This window comes from Trachemys scripta, chromosome 1, assembly GCF_013100865.1.
Source record: "Trachemys scripta elegans isolate TJP31775 chromosome 1, CAS_Tse_1.0, whole genome shotgun sequence".
In the NCBI taxonomy this organism is placed as follows: Eukaryota; Metazoa; Chordata; order Testudines; family Emydidae; genus Trachemys; species Trachemys scripta.
The window spans coordinates 24,315,302-24,333,178 of record NC_048298.1 but is presented as its reverse complement, the minus strand read 5'-3'; the positions used below and the strand labels follow the sequence as shown (position 1 = coordinate 24,333,178).

General features: G+C 37.8%; 1 protein-coding gene across 2 annotated transcripts in view; it reads left to right on the top strand.

The window, feature by feature from the left end:
* Positions 1-17,877, top strand: part of RELN (reelin) — a 438,814-nt gene that overhangs the window by 298,676 nt on the left and 122,261 nt on the right. For both annotated transcript variants that reach the window (XM_034766139.1, XM_034766147.1), the window contains exons 17-22: positions 684-750; positions 1,695-1,928; positions 2,519-2,680; positions 8,858-9,094; positions 13,037-13,229; positions 15,873-15,985. In XM_034766139.1, coding sequence (XP_034622030.1) covers positions 684-750; positions 1,695-1,928; positions 2,519-2,680; positions 8,858-9,094; positions 13,037-13,229; positions 15,873-15,985 — 1,006 coding nt within the window. The remainder of the gene's footprint in view (positions 1-683; positions 751-1,694; positions 1,929-2,518; positions 2,681-8,857; positions 9,095-13,036; positions 13,230-15,872; positions 15,986-17,877) is intronic.

The following is a 17,877-nucleotide window of genomic DNA, read 5'->3' as shown; positions in this document are numbered from 1 at the left end:
CTTTCCTACCCTCTTATTGTATCACCGAATATGAAAGTTGTCTTGCAAATAGAAAAGCTACTCTTACAGGAGAAAGGTGAGATATAGTAGTATGTTGTCAGGTGCCTGGAATGGTTATTCAGTGCATATGATTTTCATTTTTGTTTAATGCAAATGAAATATGAATACAGTTCTCTTACTAAAAATGCATGATATTAATATTTCCCTGTCAGAAGTTGGGGCCAGATCCCAGTGCCACTGAGTCCTACAGGAGTGTTGCCATTAATTTCAGTCAGAGACAGAATACCCTTCAAGATTTTGCAGCAATGCTAATGGGAGGCCTACATGCCCAAAATAGGGTGGAGAAAGGGGAAGGATAAGAAATGCCCAGACAAGCCAGCTACATCTATTCTCCTCTTTAGAAATTTTTAAACAATATAGTTGCATATATTAAAACATCTCCAGCATCTCAAACTTATCCATGGGTCTCCCTGATCTAAGTCAATATTTATTTACTCAATCCTCCAGAGAGGTACCACAGAGTGCATCATTACTCCCTCAGGTAGTCCCATTCCTGTCATGGTACTACAGAGAAACACTAATATCTGTTTGCAAGATCAGACTCACATGCTCAACAAGGTGTTGGTTATCTTTCTTTGTCACATAATATAACCTTTAATTTAACCTATTTCTTTTCTCTGCAGTTTATATTGGTCCATCTTGCCTCAGATTCTGCTCAGGGCGAGGACAATGTACTAGAAATGGCTGCAAGTAAGGGCTATAATACTGGAGTTGATGTGTTCACTTTTTGTCATGCAATTTACTTTGTAAACTGAAAATTGAAATTTTCATTTCAGCCCTTGTAATTTTATAAAGGCTAAATGTAAAATCAGTTAATGTAGCAACTGAAATGTATCAAATTAGTAATACAACATAAGTTTAATAGTAAATTTCTAAATGACTTTATCTAATAATTTTATTTTATATTAAACCTGGAGAGATTTGGACCACCTATTCATTTTGAAATGTACTGTATTACATGCTAGAAATTACAATGATGCTTTTTTATATTTTCTTATTGGTAAATTGTGGGTTTTCCATTTTCCATTAAACTGTGACACTTTTGAACAGATTAGAATCTTTATATTAAGACCAAAAACAGCCTGGTTTTCAGAGGAGCAGTGCTTTTTGAAAGTCAGGCTCCTTCAGGGTGTCTCGCTAAAACTCAAGGCACTCAAAATCATTAGCCACTTTTGAAGTTATTGTTCTAAATATTTTCTGGGTTCTCTTGTATTGTGTGGCGTTAGCTCTAATCAGATTTGATCTGTTACAGTTACATAGTAGCAAACTAATTATTTGATATGTGGCAGTAGCAGTAGGATCTTAGTACCACAAACAAGAAGTAGACTATCTCTATATTTTTATTTTACAATATGTAGATATTGACTTCTATTTAGATGAATAGCAAATTTTTTTGACCCAAAGGATAAATATTGACCAAAACAAATACATCATCCATAAGAATATTTTGAATACAGTATGACTTATTTTGAAGAGTCTCTCACTTTAGGTTCGAGAGACTCAATGGACTTTATTTTTAAGGTTTTAAAAGTTTACAACAGTTATGTTTGGTTGCAAAACTGTATCTTTTGCAGAAAAAATGTTTAAAACACTTATTTGGGATTAATTATATTTTTAATATATTTTTCTTATAGGTGTGACCCTGGGTACTCAGGACCTGCATGTGAAATGGCTTCCCAGACGTTCCCCGTGTTTATTTCAGAAAGCTTTGGCAGCTCCAGGCTTTCATCCTATCACAATTTTTACTCTATCCGTGGTGCTGAAGTCAGCTTTGGCTGTGGAGTCCTAGCAAGTGGCAAGGCTTTGGTTTTTAACAAAGATGGAAGACGTCAACTGATCACTTCTTTTCTTGACAGCTCACAGTCCAGGTGAATAAGAAAGAATAGTAATGTGCTATTAACAAATCTTGAGACTATATTTGTAATAGAATTTACTGGTCCTTTCATCTTCACTTTTTGTTTTGTTTAACCTCTCTCGTGGTATGAGGAAAATTATAGAAAATTTTGTTTCATATTTTGATTGTGTAGAATAAGCTATAGTCCTTTCATTTCCCCTGTTTTGTAAATAGCATGAGTATTAAACAGATGTGGGGGCAGTTATTATATAGCCAGGCTAAAAAATATGAAATGTTAATATCAAAACTGAATGTCAGAGCCAAGTGCTAATTCATTATGTATAAGGTTGTATTTATTTGACAGCTTGTGGCAGCTGATTAGATCCATTCAGTATCTCCTCCTCCCCTCCAGTGCCTAATAAATAATTAAATGTTGTAATGATTGGCATTTTAAAAATATATATGCCACATTGCATTACTTGATTGTAAAAACCATTTCAGCTACAAACAACTCATAACTGCTGTTTCTCAAAATTTGTCTAGATTTTTAAGATCAGAAAATGTGATTAGGAAAAAATGCTATATAAATGGTACCCTACCAATATTTATATAATTCTGATCTAGGTTCCTCCAGTTCACTCTGCGCTTGGGAAGCAAGTCTGTGCTGAGTACATGCAAAGCACCTGATCAGCCAGGAGAAGGCGTGTTACTACACTATTCATATGACAATGGGATTACATGGAAACTACTGGAACATTATTCTTATCTCAACTATCATGAGCCAAGGTATATGGATTATAATTATGAAAAGGGATATCTAAAGACAGCTAATATTGCGAGCAGTAATTTACAGCAGTATAGAGTGTAAATACATTTGTACTGAGATGTAGGGGAACTAATTTATACAATCTACCCTCACCAATTTATTGTGTTACAGAAAATCAGAGTATTCTGAGCACTGTATGTATCTGAGTCTTAGACGTTGGCAAGGAAATTCCGCCTTAGTGTAAGCACGTTGGCTTCAAGGTGGTTGCATCTGCTTACACCAGGGTTCAGTTTAGCCCAAGATTGCTTATCCCAAACAGAACTGAAGTTGTTTCCAGTGTATTGGAAAGCTGAGCTAAGGAAAAATGAGGAGCAGATGAGCATCAGTGATTTTTCCTTCATACAATAAGCCCTTGCCACTTTTCAGTTGTTAATACAACAATAAAATATTAAAGTCTATATCATCCCCTCCTTGGACAAGTTCAAACTGTGCTGGCAAACCTGCAGGGGGTCCAGGTATAGTTTGAAATGTGGGTTACTCCTTGCTAACTGAGCATTCTGTGCCTTCATCTCCATCCACAAACATATGCATCAATTCTGAACACATTCCTGTTTTGCCTATTCATATAAAAATAGATGTTTAGGAACAATCTTTCAGTGTACATGGCAGAACAAATTGGAGCAGTTGTGGAAGAGAAGGAAGAAAGTTTCACAGTGAATCTCTAGCCTTGCAGCAGATTAAAGGAGGAGGGGAATAATGGCCTCAAAGAAGACCTCAGATTTGCTTGAGCCAACACTATCCCCTCTCATGGAAACAGTCAAGGGAAGGGAAAGGTTAAGATAAAATATGCACAGCGTTAAAGCCACAGACATACTACCACATCATTCGCTTGGGCTAGGAGTTTGTGGGCCTAAGAAGGAGGCGAGGGCACCGTCTAACCATGAGGATGTCTCAAGTTCTTCAGGGAAATCCTGAAAATCCTGAGCCATCAAAACAGAAAGACGCCTCTTCTTTTTCAGCCCAGTTTATTGTATAGCCATGCTGCCATTGACTGACCACTCATGTTTGGCTACAGTTCAGGAAAGCACTTAAGCACATGCTTAACATTAAGCTCATGAGAAGCCCCATTGAACTCACTTAAACACATGCCTGAGTGCTTTTCGGAATCAGAAACTTTTGGGCCTTTCCACCCTGCATCCTAGCTAAGCACTAAATAAAAATTGCTGCTTTGGGTTCTTACACATCTATATATTTTTCCCTAGTTGCTGACTATTGTTAAATTGTAATTAAAATGTACATTTATCAAACACAGATGAGCCTATATCAAGGAAAGATTTGATTCACTCTTCCCACTAATGTAATAACTAAACAATAGAAAAGATTATTAAGCACATTACAATGTAAACACTTCTGTAACATTAAAAATATTTATTTTGAGTAATAAATAGTATACCCCATAAAATGAGGGCAATGACTGTCTTTGATCAGATCTTCTTTATGTAGGCTTTAATTTCTGAAGTTTTAAATATGTACTACAGAGTGATTGTATAAACTCTAATACTAATAATCCTCTTTCAAAATTTTCTTTTACTTCCCTTTATTACGGTCACATATATATTTTATATGGTGCTGTTTCTAATTTTTAGATCCAAAATTAAAACTGTAGGATTTATATTTCCTCAAGGTTTTTAATATACAGTGTTATTAATTTTTTACAATAAAAAGGGAAATGCACATACCGGTAACTGATTTTAATCAAGTTTCATATATAAATGTAGTAATTTACATTGGTGCTGTCACCCTTTTTTCTATTTGATCAGCAGTATAAGCAGTTTCGTTTCTGTTGTTCTGGTGGCACTAAGGACTAAGCTCAACATAGACCCAATATATGATCGAAACATGCATAATAATAATAAATGGAGATATACCTATCTCATAGAATTGGAAGGGACCCTGAAAAGTCATCCAGTCCAGCCCCCTGCCTTCACTAGCAGGACCAAATACTGATTTTGCCCCACATCCCTAAGTGGCCCCCTCAAGGATTGAGCTCACAACCCTGGGTTTAGCAGACCAATGCTCAAACCACTGAGCTATCCTACCTCCAAATGCATGTTATGCATCTTATAAAGGTTTTCCCAAGTTTTTACTAGATTATGGGAAGATGGAACAAATGAACAGACATGCAAACCTGAAGGTAATACTGACAATTATTATGATTAAGAACATGAAAAAAGCTTCACCTTTGTATGTTAAGTTGTCTAAAAATAACTACTTTTGGGTAACAGATGGACTGCTGTAAAGTTTGGCAGTCCATCTGTATCCAGAAATTTAATTAATCTTCAGTCATATGAAAAAATTACATATTTAATGTTCTGCTGGAAAGTGCATGTAATCTACTGCTATTTGACAGCAACATTTTTCTTCTAAGAAGAACAGCGGTGGTTTTTCAATATTAGGTATGTGCATAGCTTGAAAGAATGAGATCAGAGCAAAGGTCTCTCAGCTGGTTTTACAAAAAATCCTAATGGTATGTGGTAATAGTACTAAGAACACTTTTCTTCTCTGCAGTGGAAAAGTCAACAGTAAGAATTTCCCTCCTTTTTTATCTATCTCTTGCAAATCAAAGTCAAACAAGAGAAGCTGTTGTAAACGTAAATACACCCGGGTTCTGCATGTTAACATATGCACTGCATAGCCTTTCAGTGTTCCCTGTTCTATTTGCCCCCTGTCGTGGAGGTGAGTCGTTTATTTTCACAGGCAAGTAATTAGTTAATGTTTCCATTATCATCAATATATTAGTGATGAGTGTAGTGACTACTTTTAGGATTTTCAGTTACTGTTACTGCCAGCTAGGAATAGCAACTACTTATGTGAGTTTAAGAGATGCAAAAGGAATTAAATAGCAGACATCAGAGTCAGCCACTAAAAGAGAAATGTCTCCAGGGTTCTAAGAAAGACCTACTTCTTGCAGGCAGCTGCTCAGTGCTTCATGTTGTGTGCTGAGCAGAGTGTTCTTTAATGGCCCATGAGTGCAATCTCTCCTCAGCTTACTTCATTTTTATTGGCTTGTGAGAAACAAAGTATTATGCTCAATAACTCTTTCGGCTTTCAGTGGAAGGTCAACCCCTAACTACCATCTATGCCTTGAAAACTCTACTCTGAAGGTTGTAGGTTTAATACTCCTTGTGGACAAGGATTTCTTTGGGGGAAAGGGTTGGTTTTGTGGTTAATGTACATGAGAGTTAGGAGATCTGGGTCTTATTCGTGTCACAGACTTCCTGTGTGACCTTGGGCAAGTCACTTAATCTCTTTGTGCTTCAGTCTCCTCACTTGTAAAATGGGGATAATTGTTTAGGTTGAACGTTGTCTTTAAAGTAGAAAATATGTATTTTCTGCACCCCTAACTTTAAAATGATTGAATAGATTTTTCGCAGACTTTCTCAAAAACGTATCTTTGGTTTGAAACCATGGAGAGGAAGGTGAGCTGAACTTAATTCCTTATTAGTAGGACCCATTTAGTGCCTCTCCAGCCTTATTTAGAAAGTTACAAACTGAAAAAAGGGGGTTTGGAATAGGATACCCATCTCAGCCATTGAAGGGGCAGAACTGGCATGGTTCTATTGTAAGAGGTTAGAGCAAGTCCTAGCAAAGAGGCCACGCAGAGAGATTTTATTCCTCCTGCATGTTCAAGTGCTATGAAGTGGCTAGGTCCTAAAATCCACTACACCAGGGGCGGGTAAACTTTTTGGCCTGAGGGCCACATCAGGTTTCATAAATTGTATGGAGGGCCGGTTAGAGGAGGGGGTTGTGGCCCAGCCCCCCCCTCCTCTCTGCCCCCCCCCTGCCCCCCCCCCCCCCACCCACCCCCCCCTTCTTCCTGACTGCCGCCCCTGGGACCTCTGCCCCCATTCAACCCCCTGTTCCCCCCCCGACCACCCCGCCCCCTATCCACACCCCCGCCCCCTGACCACCACCCCAAACTTCCCTGCCCTCTATCCAACGCCCTCTGCTCCCTGCCCCCTTACCACGCTGCCTGGCGCACTGGTGGCTGGCAGCACTACAGCCGCGCCACCCGGCTGGAGCCAGGCCACGCCGCCGCCACCGCACAGCACAGAGCACTGTGCTGCCCCAGGAGCTCACAGCCCCACCGCCCAGAGCATTGCGTCGGCGGCGGAGGGAGCAAGCTGAGGCTGAGGGAAAGAGGAGACAACAGGGGAGACCTGGGGCTAGCCTCCCGGGCCAGGAGCTCAGGGGCTGGGCAGGACAGTCCCACGGGCTGGATGTGGCCCGCGGGCCATAGTTTGCCCACCTCTGCACTACACAGATCCCCTAGCAAAAAGTTCCTCTCTCAGAGGGAATGTAGTGTCCATAGACACTATCACTACCTTGAGTAGTAGCTGTGGAATAGCTCCACTGGTGCTCTTAAAGCCTGAGAACACTGTTTCATCTTCCTACGTCCCATCATAAAAGAACATGTGCAGAACCTGTTCAATCAGCCTTTGAGCAGATTCTACAGCATCACTTGACCACTCAGTGATAGCAACCCAGTTGATGTTGCTGTCTTATTTAAATATCCATCCATGTTTATAACTGGGCTATTTTTTCAGTGTACCTCTTTCACAAAGTGTTTGTGCTTACTGATCCTGGATGCCATCTCATGAGCCTAGAACCTCAATAAAGCTTTTCTTGCAAGTGTTTATCCTGACTCTGTGGTCAACATTTATTTCCCAGTGCTTCCCAAAAGTCCCTTGTTTAGTCACACAATTTGATTTTTCCTGCCAATCAATTAACATGTTATTTCTTTAAAATAAACGTGACACTGCACAGCTGTTTTAATGCATAAATTAGGCTTCACAAAAACAATTTAGCAAGTGGTTTTCACTGTGTGGTTTTGTGCAAAGATATCTAAAGGTACAAGACAATTTCACACATCACAGGGAACAAAAGATTATCCCACAAACCTTGAATAATCATAAAATCTGGAAAAATAATAGTGCTAAGAGTATAAAATGATGTTTCCACTTTATCTGGCTTGTTATTGTATTTAAATTTCCTCTTAAAAATAAAGAAAAAACATGAGCCTCAGAATAAATTTACTGAAAACCCCTTTGCCAGCAATTAATAGTACACTGATGGAGACAAATGTCCATTTTGCCATTCCGCTTCACATCTCACCTTATATGTTGTACATGGGCAGCATGGTACTAGTGATTTATGGAACTTTCAAGAAGGTGTCATTGCTGTGGCAATTAATGTATGTTTCCTGCTGCTGTATACGATAATTGCTCCTGGAAATTAGATATTATTCTTAATTTTCTTCACAGTTTGTCAAGTACAGGTTTGTTGTCATAGCTGCCATGACAAATCAAGTGACCTTGCACAGCACAGTAAGCTCATGGGACTGACCTACAATAAAATTTCTACACAGCCATAAAAGAAATGTGTATGCCACACAAGACTACACATAATCTCTCTGCCTGACAAGATTAATCTTGATTGGTCCTCAAGCTGAGAATTTGCTAGGGTCAGTTCTTCTAAGTGAATGCACAACTTCATTGTATGCTGCAGTGAAAATAAATTTGAAATTAAAAGTATTCCTACACTACAGAGTAGAGCACAGAAACCATGTGTATCTTATCAGATCAAAACAAAATACATAGGGATTGAGGCATTGAAGCTGATGGTGGGAGATATATATTGCCCCTCCTTGTGCCAATATGAACCATTGTGTTGTAGCTCAAATCTCAGTTCTAGTGAAACAAGAGCTGTTGCATTCACTTGCCCTCCCTCCAGGTTTCTCACATCACATGGAAGGGAAGCTTTAAAATCTTCCTGGAACTCTTCAGTAGCAGTATGGCAGAAGCTACTGTGGGGCTGTTCTGAATCAATGGAATCTTTGGCCTCTTTTGCTGCACCTGCTGCATCCAGTGTTAGGAATGTGTGGGTCTCCTGCAGGTCCAAGGTCTCATGGCAGAGTAGATGTTATGGCTGTTTTTCTAACTCCAACTCGCCGCCCCTGACTTTTTCTGCCTTTGACTCCATCTAAAGCAGTAGAAACCAGCGTAGACCTCCAGCTGAATTTAGCACATCATTTTTAGATTCTGTATGTACTTTAGAAAAAAATGAACCATTTTGGATTCCCACAAAATTATGATGTATAATGACAGTGTGAATAAGAACTTGGGTTTGTTTTTCAGAATAATTTCTGTGGAGCTACCAGAAGATGCAAGACAATTTGGTATTCAGTTCAGATGGTGGCAACCGTATCATTCTTCCCAGGGAGAAGATGTATGGGCTATCGATGAGATCCTCATGACCTCAGTGCTTTTCAACAGCATTAGTCTAGACTTCACCAATCTAGTAGAAGTCACTCAGTCTCTGGGATTCTACTTGGGAAACGTTCAACCATGCTGTGGTCATGACTGGACCCTTTGGTGAGAACATAGATCATTTGTGTTGTATTTAAGTAGTTAATTTTAATATAATAAGTAAGTAATGTACAAAGTGATTGTTTTCCTTGTACTAGTAAGAGCTAATTGATTTCTGCATATTAATCTTTCTGGTAGCTATTCATTGTAATTTTCCCCCATGTACACATCACTAACAACAATAGAACCGATGACCTTTCCATAATGAGTAAATTTTACACTGCATTACACACAGATCTACATTTGATGAGAACTATGCACATACAATACACTTCCTGCGCAATATATTGAAAGTTGGTCCCAAAATGACTACAAGTGATAATATAAACGCACCTGTTGTTATCACTTTACCTCCATAATACAGAATAACCAGTAAAGGACAAATAATTATATTTCTACATTTGTTTGCATGGACATTACAATTATTCTCTGGAACAGGAAAAAGGTCTGCAATGTTGCAAGTAATTTTGTTTCGCATTACTGTTTATCTAGGCATCTATACTGTGCTTGGCATTGATATAAGAATTGCAGTCAGGACTAGTCCTACATGCTTTCTTGCCAAGGGTGCCCCCCCAGGAAATTTTTCATGTGATATGCCCAGAAACACATGAAGACTAGGGAAGGAGAAACATCATATGGATTTTTATAAACTGATCCCCACTCTTTCCTTTACTATCCATCCATTATCAGTTAGGTAATTTCTTGTAGTCACCATAGCAGAAGTTAATCTTAGGGAGGGATTTGAATGAGCAGAAGGTACTGTAGGAGCCTTTCAGACAAGCTCAGGTAAGGGATTAATGCAGAAGGGAAGGCATGAAAGAGTTTAAAGTTTACTTCTTAGCTGTTGTTTCTACCTTTAAGTAATTTTCAGACCCAGCAACTTGGTAAGATCTTGTCATCTCTGCTGGTATGGTATAGATATACCAGTGAAACAAGTCTAATTGATAGCAATGTGACTTGAATAGAATCATTTTTTTTAACTGAACAGTTTTTTAAATACTCTTTCAAATTTAATTTTACAATACTGAACAACGTTCTTTTTGTAAATCGTTAATATCTGTTCAAATAAAGTTGTGGAGTGTCTTAATATAATACATAGGTTAATGTAAGATAACACTAGTTTAATTTCTGTGCTTTGATCAAACCCCAAGGAACATAGTTTCATCTCAGTCTGAGCAACATTTTTAACCTACTATGGCTTTAATTGGTATAGATACATTTACTTTGAGAAAGTACAATCATAGTAATTATAAGAACCCTCAAGGAAATATAAATAATTGTAGAATCCCCATGGACACCTAGAACAGCACCATAGGAGTTTTATTAACAAGTAAATTTGAGCAATCTGATTTGACTTTCTGATCATCTCTCAAACTATAAGGAGTTGACTTGGTTGTGGTAACAACACACAATGTGCTCTGGCAGTGATAATGAGACTATAGAAGCAGCATTAACTACTTTAATAAGGATGAGGAAGGTATTCACTGCTCATTAAAATGGAACAACATGGCAGGACTCAAATTGTTTGCATGTTCTTAGTCAAAGAGTTAGCACAAAAGCCCTCTAATGACATTGTTCTCCCTCTCTTATCATTAGACATATGTAACATATGTGATTTGCAAGATTAGATGGGAAAGCAAAAGTTCTGCTTTATTTTCCTCTAAGACCACATCAAAATTTTTAAATTACAGTACGGAATTCAGTGTCTTATTTACAGCCATGTCAGTAATTTTCTGTAGTGGTAAAAATGTTGATCTTTTCTTGTACCAAATAAATAAGTAAAGCTTTTGGAATACCAACATTTTATTGCTGGATAAGTATTCTTCAGGCTCTTGTAAGACATGAACTATGCCCTCCATTGACCTTGTTTCTCTCGAGGGAAATTTTTAAACTTATAACAGGTCTGTACAAATGGCTGGTAGTTAAATTAATTATTGTTGGCTTTTCCCAGCTGAAAGTCCATTTGGTTCTCATTTTCTAACTCATGACTTTCCATGAGCATGGGTAGCTGTAGCACTGATAGTGTTCTCCTGAGAATACTCTGACAATTGCTTTTTCATTAGAACAACTATAGTCAATATGAAATAAATCATTTTACAGCATGTCATCCTAAAGCCCATTTTCAGTGGAGAGAAGATTGCCTCTAATTGTCTGTGTTGCTTTCATTTCTGGCTTGGAATCTGTAAATCTGGAACTATTTCTGCGTACAGTTTTGGGAAAGTTTCCCCAATAATCCCTGATTTTATTTTAAGAATATTTGCTTTTATTGTTTGAGTTTTTTGTGATTATATATAACCAACAATCTAAATTTGCTGTTTATAATCTATTTGACATCTGAGTCATATACTTTATAATAGTAAGTAGATTCAACATATGGAAGGGATCCGGGACACACTGAGTGCAGAGAGTTTCACATTCAAAAACAAATAAGTTGCACACTTCTTTTTTGCAGAATGATTATATGATTATACAGGCATGATTAATCCCATGTTTTTTGCATTATAGTGGGAGCATAATATGAACTGTAATATTTATTCACCTCTGTTTGTTTAACTGGAGTTAGTTATCAAACTTAACTTAAAGCCTTTTCTTTGGGATACTCCCATAGGTGTAAATTAAACTAGCTGCATATGAATAAATCATATTGGGCCAGATCATGACACTATTATTTAGCCCATAAGGAAGAGCAAATGTTTATGCTGTGCTGGGAGGGAAATTGTTTATAATGGGCCAGATTCACAATCAGTAAGGAGTAAAACTGACTGGACAAAACCTTACAATGTTGAGTGCATTACACACAATTGAGGTTTTGCTTGTATTTCATTGGAGACTATTCCTTTTATTTTAAGCATTAACTTGTGACATAAAGCATATTGTTTTCATGCAATACACATAATTAAAATATAATATGATGATATAGTTAGGGATTATCTATGTGTATCAGACACAAGAAGATGTAAAATGCTCACACTTCTGCTATCTTCAGTTGCAGCAAGATTGGCCCCAATATGAGAGTTTGGAATCTGGCTGTTATGTTAATATTCTAGGTCAGTTTAGCCTTATCACTCAGTTATATCCATGTGGCTTTCTATTATTCCTGGAAGTACTGGCCTTGAAGGTGTAGTAAATCTGCAAATCCCATCATAGTTTACAAAGACGACTGGCTGACATTCGTTGTGATATCATTCCCAGAAGTACCAATTAGTTCAGAGTGCTTGCAGGTAGAATAATTATTTTGAGGGTACATGTGGGTATTGGCTATTTCTCTGCCTGCTCATGTGTAATTATGTACATAACTAGAAATCAGTTCACAACTAATATTTATAATACAGTGTTTTTAAACACACTTCATGTATATCTCTTTCTATTTATTTTTGTACCAGGTACATTAGTCTATCTTTCTATAACATCTTCAAATGTATTCCAACTGAATGTTTCCCCACACAAAGGACGCATTAAATATACTAGCAGTAGAGTCCAGCAGTAAACAGGTACACCGGAGAATTGAAGGGAAAAGTAGTGGGAAAGGGGGTAGAGATCATATCTTTAATGCTACTATTGTTAAGCTGGAGGCAATTTGTGGGTGATAAAGGACTCCATGAGTCCATATTGAAACTTCCTCCAAGTGAAAAAAAGCTTTGCCTGGAATATCATAGACCTAGACTATCCTCCTTTCCTTTAGGACTCTTCTTTTGGAATTTCATTTTAGTAATGAGTTAGATAAACCAGGATTATAATAATAATTAATGGAGATATCCCATCTCCTAGACGAGACCTTGAAAGGTCATTGAGTCCAGCCCCCTACCTTCACTAGCAGGACCAAGTACTGATTTTGCCCCAGATCCCTAAGTAGCCCCCTCAAGGATTGAACTCATAACCCTGGGTTTAGCAGGCCAACGCTCAAACCACTGAGCTATCCCTATTCTGATTCTCTACCTTATCTCTCAGTTTTACAGGAGATTCTAAATTAACCTCTAGCATGCGTTATGTGGAAACACAGTCCATGCAAATTGGAGCTTCATATATGATACAATTCAACTTGGTGATGGGCTGTGGACAGCAGTTTACTCCTCACATGGACAACCAGGTGAAATTGGAATACTCCACCAACCACGGTCTGACTTGGCACCTTGTTCAGGAGGTAAGGCAGATTGGCTAGTAACTTTTGTGTTTAGTGACATCCTGCTTTTCATAACATTGTCTGGAACATTGTCTGGAAGTCTGAAATACAAAATTGGGGAAGAAAGGGATTAATTTATAGAGGAAAAAATGGGAATGCTTACAACCACTACAGCACAGTGGGTCACACGTTTCCCATGCTGCTATTGTAGTAAGATATAGCTGCTATTTGCTGGAATGTGGTTTTGCATAAATTCTTTCTGCCGTCAAGCTCAATCATTCCGTAGACCCAAAGTACATCCCTTCTGGGAACTAATAATGATATATGAAGCCTCTTGCCTCAAGTCACTGGTTCAAATCAAGCCCAGGGTAATCGTGACCAACAGTGAGCACCATCTCTGGCTTGTTATTTGCCTATGTGAATTGATGTCTCAATCCTTTTCCTATAACAAATGAGTGATTATTGCATTGGTCTTAATTTGCATCCTTGTTGTCCATGTCAACAGAGAGACCAAATTCTGACTAGCCAAGAGAGTAAACTAACATCTTATCCTTGAGTTCCCTAGATGGCAGTTATAAAGGAGTTGTAGAGAAGCATGTACTGTGCAGTACCGATCCTGCAGATATGCAGGGAGGATTTCAGTGCCCAGGACTCCAATCCAGCACTTTTCATGAGTAATATAAAAGTTTTTCTGTGTCATGTTGTGTCTTAGTACTTTATTTTGGGGGGCAGAGTAGATAAATGGCAGTAGCCTAAGGTTTAAACATTGCATTATTCTCCCTTCAGTAATGCTTCATTGATTGAAATAGTATTCAGAGCAAAACAATACATACTGTACTTAAATGGTGTTCATGTCACTTCTACTTGGAAAGTGCTGTAATAGTCTCTACAAATAGATCCTACTGGCAGGTGTTTGGAGTTTGTCCTTGTCATTAAGGAGAGATCAATTCCCTTTAGTTTTCAACGTCCTTGTCCTATCTCAATTGAGTTGAGTTCAGAGGAAAAGCCTGCAGCTGAATCATTTTTCCCACATCACCAGGTGTTACCATGATGAAAGGATAAGAGTGGAGGTTATTTGTAGTATGCTGCAAGGAGGTAATCTAGCCAGTAAACAAAGCACTAATTAATTAAAATGTCTGAAAGTTCTGTTTGCTTCTCACTAAATGATCAGACTGCGTTTATCAGACCTTTTATGAGAGATGAAACAGAGAAAATGTTTGGAAAATTGCTAGAAGGAATCGCTTTCTTCAGAAGAAATATTCAAAATCATATAGAGTTATGAGAGCTTTGGTCAGTATTTTAATATTTTTAATGGATGGCTGGGGTGATTTTAGATTCTCTGATTCCTCTAAAGATTATTGCAAAACATTAATATATATTGAGCTTCTTTAAACTTTAAATATAAATATTCTCAGTCACTAAAAGTACTTTCAAGTTATGATTCTATTGTTAGCTATATAGCAAGATGTGCTAGGTGCTTTCCATTTAAGTCAGGTCCCTGTCTCAAAGAACTCACAGTCTGAGAGTCCATACTGTAATGAGCTCCATGCAGGTGGACCCCTGCACCTGGGCAAAGTTCATTGCAGGATTGGGATCTACAGATGAAATGAAGACAAAATATGATTAATTCTTTCTTAATTTAGCTTTTAAACACAAATATCATTACCAAAAGCAAACCAAGTTTTTACTCCTACTACAGAGTTACAAGTAAATATCTGAGTGTTATTTATATAAAATAGTCTTCAAGCCTGTGATGTACTTATAAAGTAGAAATGTATTATACCCATTTTACATATAAATTAACTGAGGCACAGCAACATTGACTACCTTGGCCAAGATTACACAGCAAATCAGAGGCAGAGCTGGGAAAAGAACCAATGAGTACTGACTCCCAGTTTCCTACTCTTTCTACTAAGAGTAGTACTACAGAATAGTGAGGATAGGACTGAAAAATAGAAAAAGGGGTTATGCTGAAAAACAGTGAATAGTAAAAGGTTCTCAGAGAGATGATAATAGGGAGAAAGTTAAACCAATTAGGTGAATTTTCAACAGCAGTAGAATTAAAAATAAACAATTTAGAAGATATAGTTTTAGTGCTGTACTATAATAGTGACACTTAAACCACACCCAAGAGTACTGGACACTGGTGTGGTCAACAACTACAGGAATGATACAGAAGAACCAGAAAAGATAATGAACTTGCATTTATTTTCACTATAAAAAGAGGTGAGATGATAGAAGTGCATAACATTGTAAAAAGGAGGCTGTGTCTAAACTGCCTGAGAATGTGAAGGAATCACATACAGGAAGACAGCAAAAGGACACTAAAGGGTTTTTGTAGAATTATACCAAAGGCATCTGTGAACATATTGAAAAATATAATTAGACATCCACATGAAGGAGAAAACATCACATGGTAATAATGCTAGACAGACCTGCTGTAAATGGGCCATATGGTCTCTTCTGTCCTAAACTGTTACTATTATGAGGTTACCAAAGAAAGCCTTTGGCTTGTCTTAGGATCCTTCTGGCTCTCAGTTCTTTGCTCTGACATCTGGACCACACAACCTCCAGATTCACTGAATGTGATTCACCTTCCAGAAAGAATTCAGTTCCTAATGTTGTCTCCAGATTAAACCTGATTATGAAATGTTTTACTTTAAGGAATGCCTTCCAAGTATGCCTAGCTGTCAGGAGTTTACGTCAGCAAGTATCTACCATTCCAGTGAATTCATGCAGTGGAGGAGAATTACAGCCCTGTTACCACAGAAAACTTGGTAAGAGACTACATATTTTGATGTAATTATTCATTTAACCTTGTATTTATATCACAAGGAATAAACGAAATCCTGCTGCCCTTGCTCAAGCCAGTGGATGTATTGTCTGAGTAACAGCTGCAGGATTTGGCCCAGATACAATACTTTATCATTGACCATCTTCCTAACATGATTAGATTGTGAAGTATTGGTAAGAACACCAAGTGTTTTTTCAAAGGACACAATACACACTAAGACTCTGATCCTTTAATGAGCTCTGCATTGGCATAGGGATCTGCCTGCATGGAGCTCACTGTAGGAACAACGCTCACATTATTTTGAAGGGGCCACCAACAAAATGATTCATTAGTAAAAATAATTTGTTCTTTTATAGCAGTTTACACCTTTGAAGTGCTGTACAAACATTAACTAATCATTCATTTCCAGGAATTGTCACCCCTGTTCCTCTTTTACTCTAGACGTTTTCAAGACTAGCATTCCCTCTTGCAAAAGAAAAATGACCAGAAAGTCGTACCCTGTTCCTTTTTCTTGTAATAGTAATTGTTTTGCCTTCTTTCATATTTTTATTTACTTAACTAGATGATGTCTTACATTAGTTATTATGCCTTTATTATAATATTCAAATAATTGAATTTAAGAATTCAATTACGCCATCATTCCAGTTAGAATTACTCCTTGCTTATCTTCAAACCCAATGTATTGTAGCAGCTGGAATTAAAGCCAGTGTAGATCAATTTTTCATTGTTTTTTCTGTCCTTTGTAATTTTTCTGTACTCTCCATAGGCTGGCTGCAAATCATTTCATTTGCATGTCTCCACATATTTTGTATAAAGTATCGGTCAGAAAATACTAAACATCACCATTCAAAGGCCAATGAACAAATAGTTAGATTATAATAATCCCAATCCTGCAGGGTGCTGAATGGCCTCAGATGTCAAATCTGGGAGGCCCAAGGGCACTCAGTAGCTTGCAAGAGGCTTTTCGCATTTTTTAGGATTCAGGTCCGAAATAAGTTGTTTTTAAACTAAGTACTAAGACATACACAGTACCTAAAGTTATAATGCAAAATGTGCAAGTGGTGTTATTACAGGCATTTTTTCATTTTAGGTTTTCTAGACATATGTGATGACAGAAAGTGATCCCATTTTCAATTTAGGAGACTTGTTTAAAGGGAAGAGTTGCAGTGAAATAATTCTGAAGAAGTGAGGTTCTTACCCACGAAAGCTTATGCTCCCAGTACTTCTGTTAGTCTCAAAGGTGCCACAGGACCCTCTGTTGCTTTTTAGTGAAATAATAGTCAAGTTACTGGTTTATGCTATGGACAAAAAATTAATATATCCCATTTTATCTTGTGTCTGAAGAGATTTCCTTCTGTTAGTAGAGTTTTGTATGTAATTAAGGTACAAATAATCACTGTGTAATGTAGACAGACTCCAATCGGCGGTGACCGGCATCAAACCTGTGACCTCTGAAGCTTGAGCTAAAAGACCTGTCTTTCTTAGCCAAGGCTGTAGCAGACTCATCGATCTCCAGCCGGTCTAGTTACCATTAAAGGGAGATAAAGTGTTACATGCAGCAGGCATGGGTGCTGCACTTTACTTCCTGTTCATAAAAATATTATTTCAGGAAACTATGACATGATATTGAGTATTCCCGTTGAGGGGAAAAGGGGGAGTGATGGCATGCCCTCCACCAGAAGGTAATGTGATACTCTGTACAATTCTCAGCTGATATTATTTTTTCCTTCGTTTTCATCAGTGAGGAGTGGGGATAAGACACAACTAACACTGATGAGATTAGTAGTAGTTTTTTTTTGTTTGTTTGGGCACTTGCTAGTAGAAAGGAAATTTCTGCCCTTGCAAGTGGGGGTAGATGAGCCATCTCCTACTCCA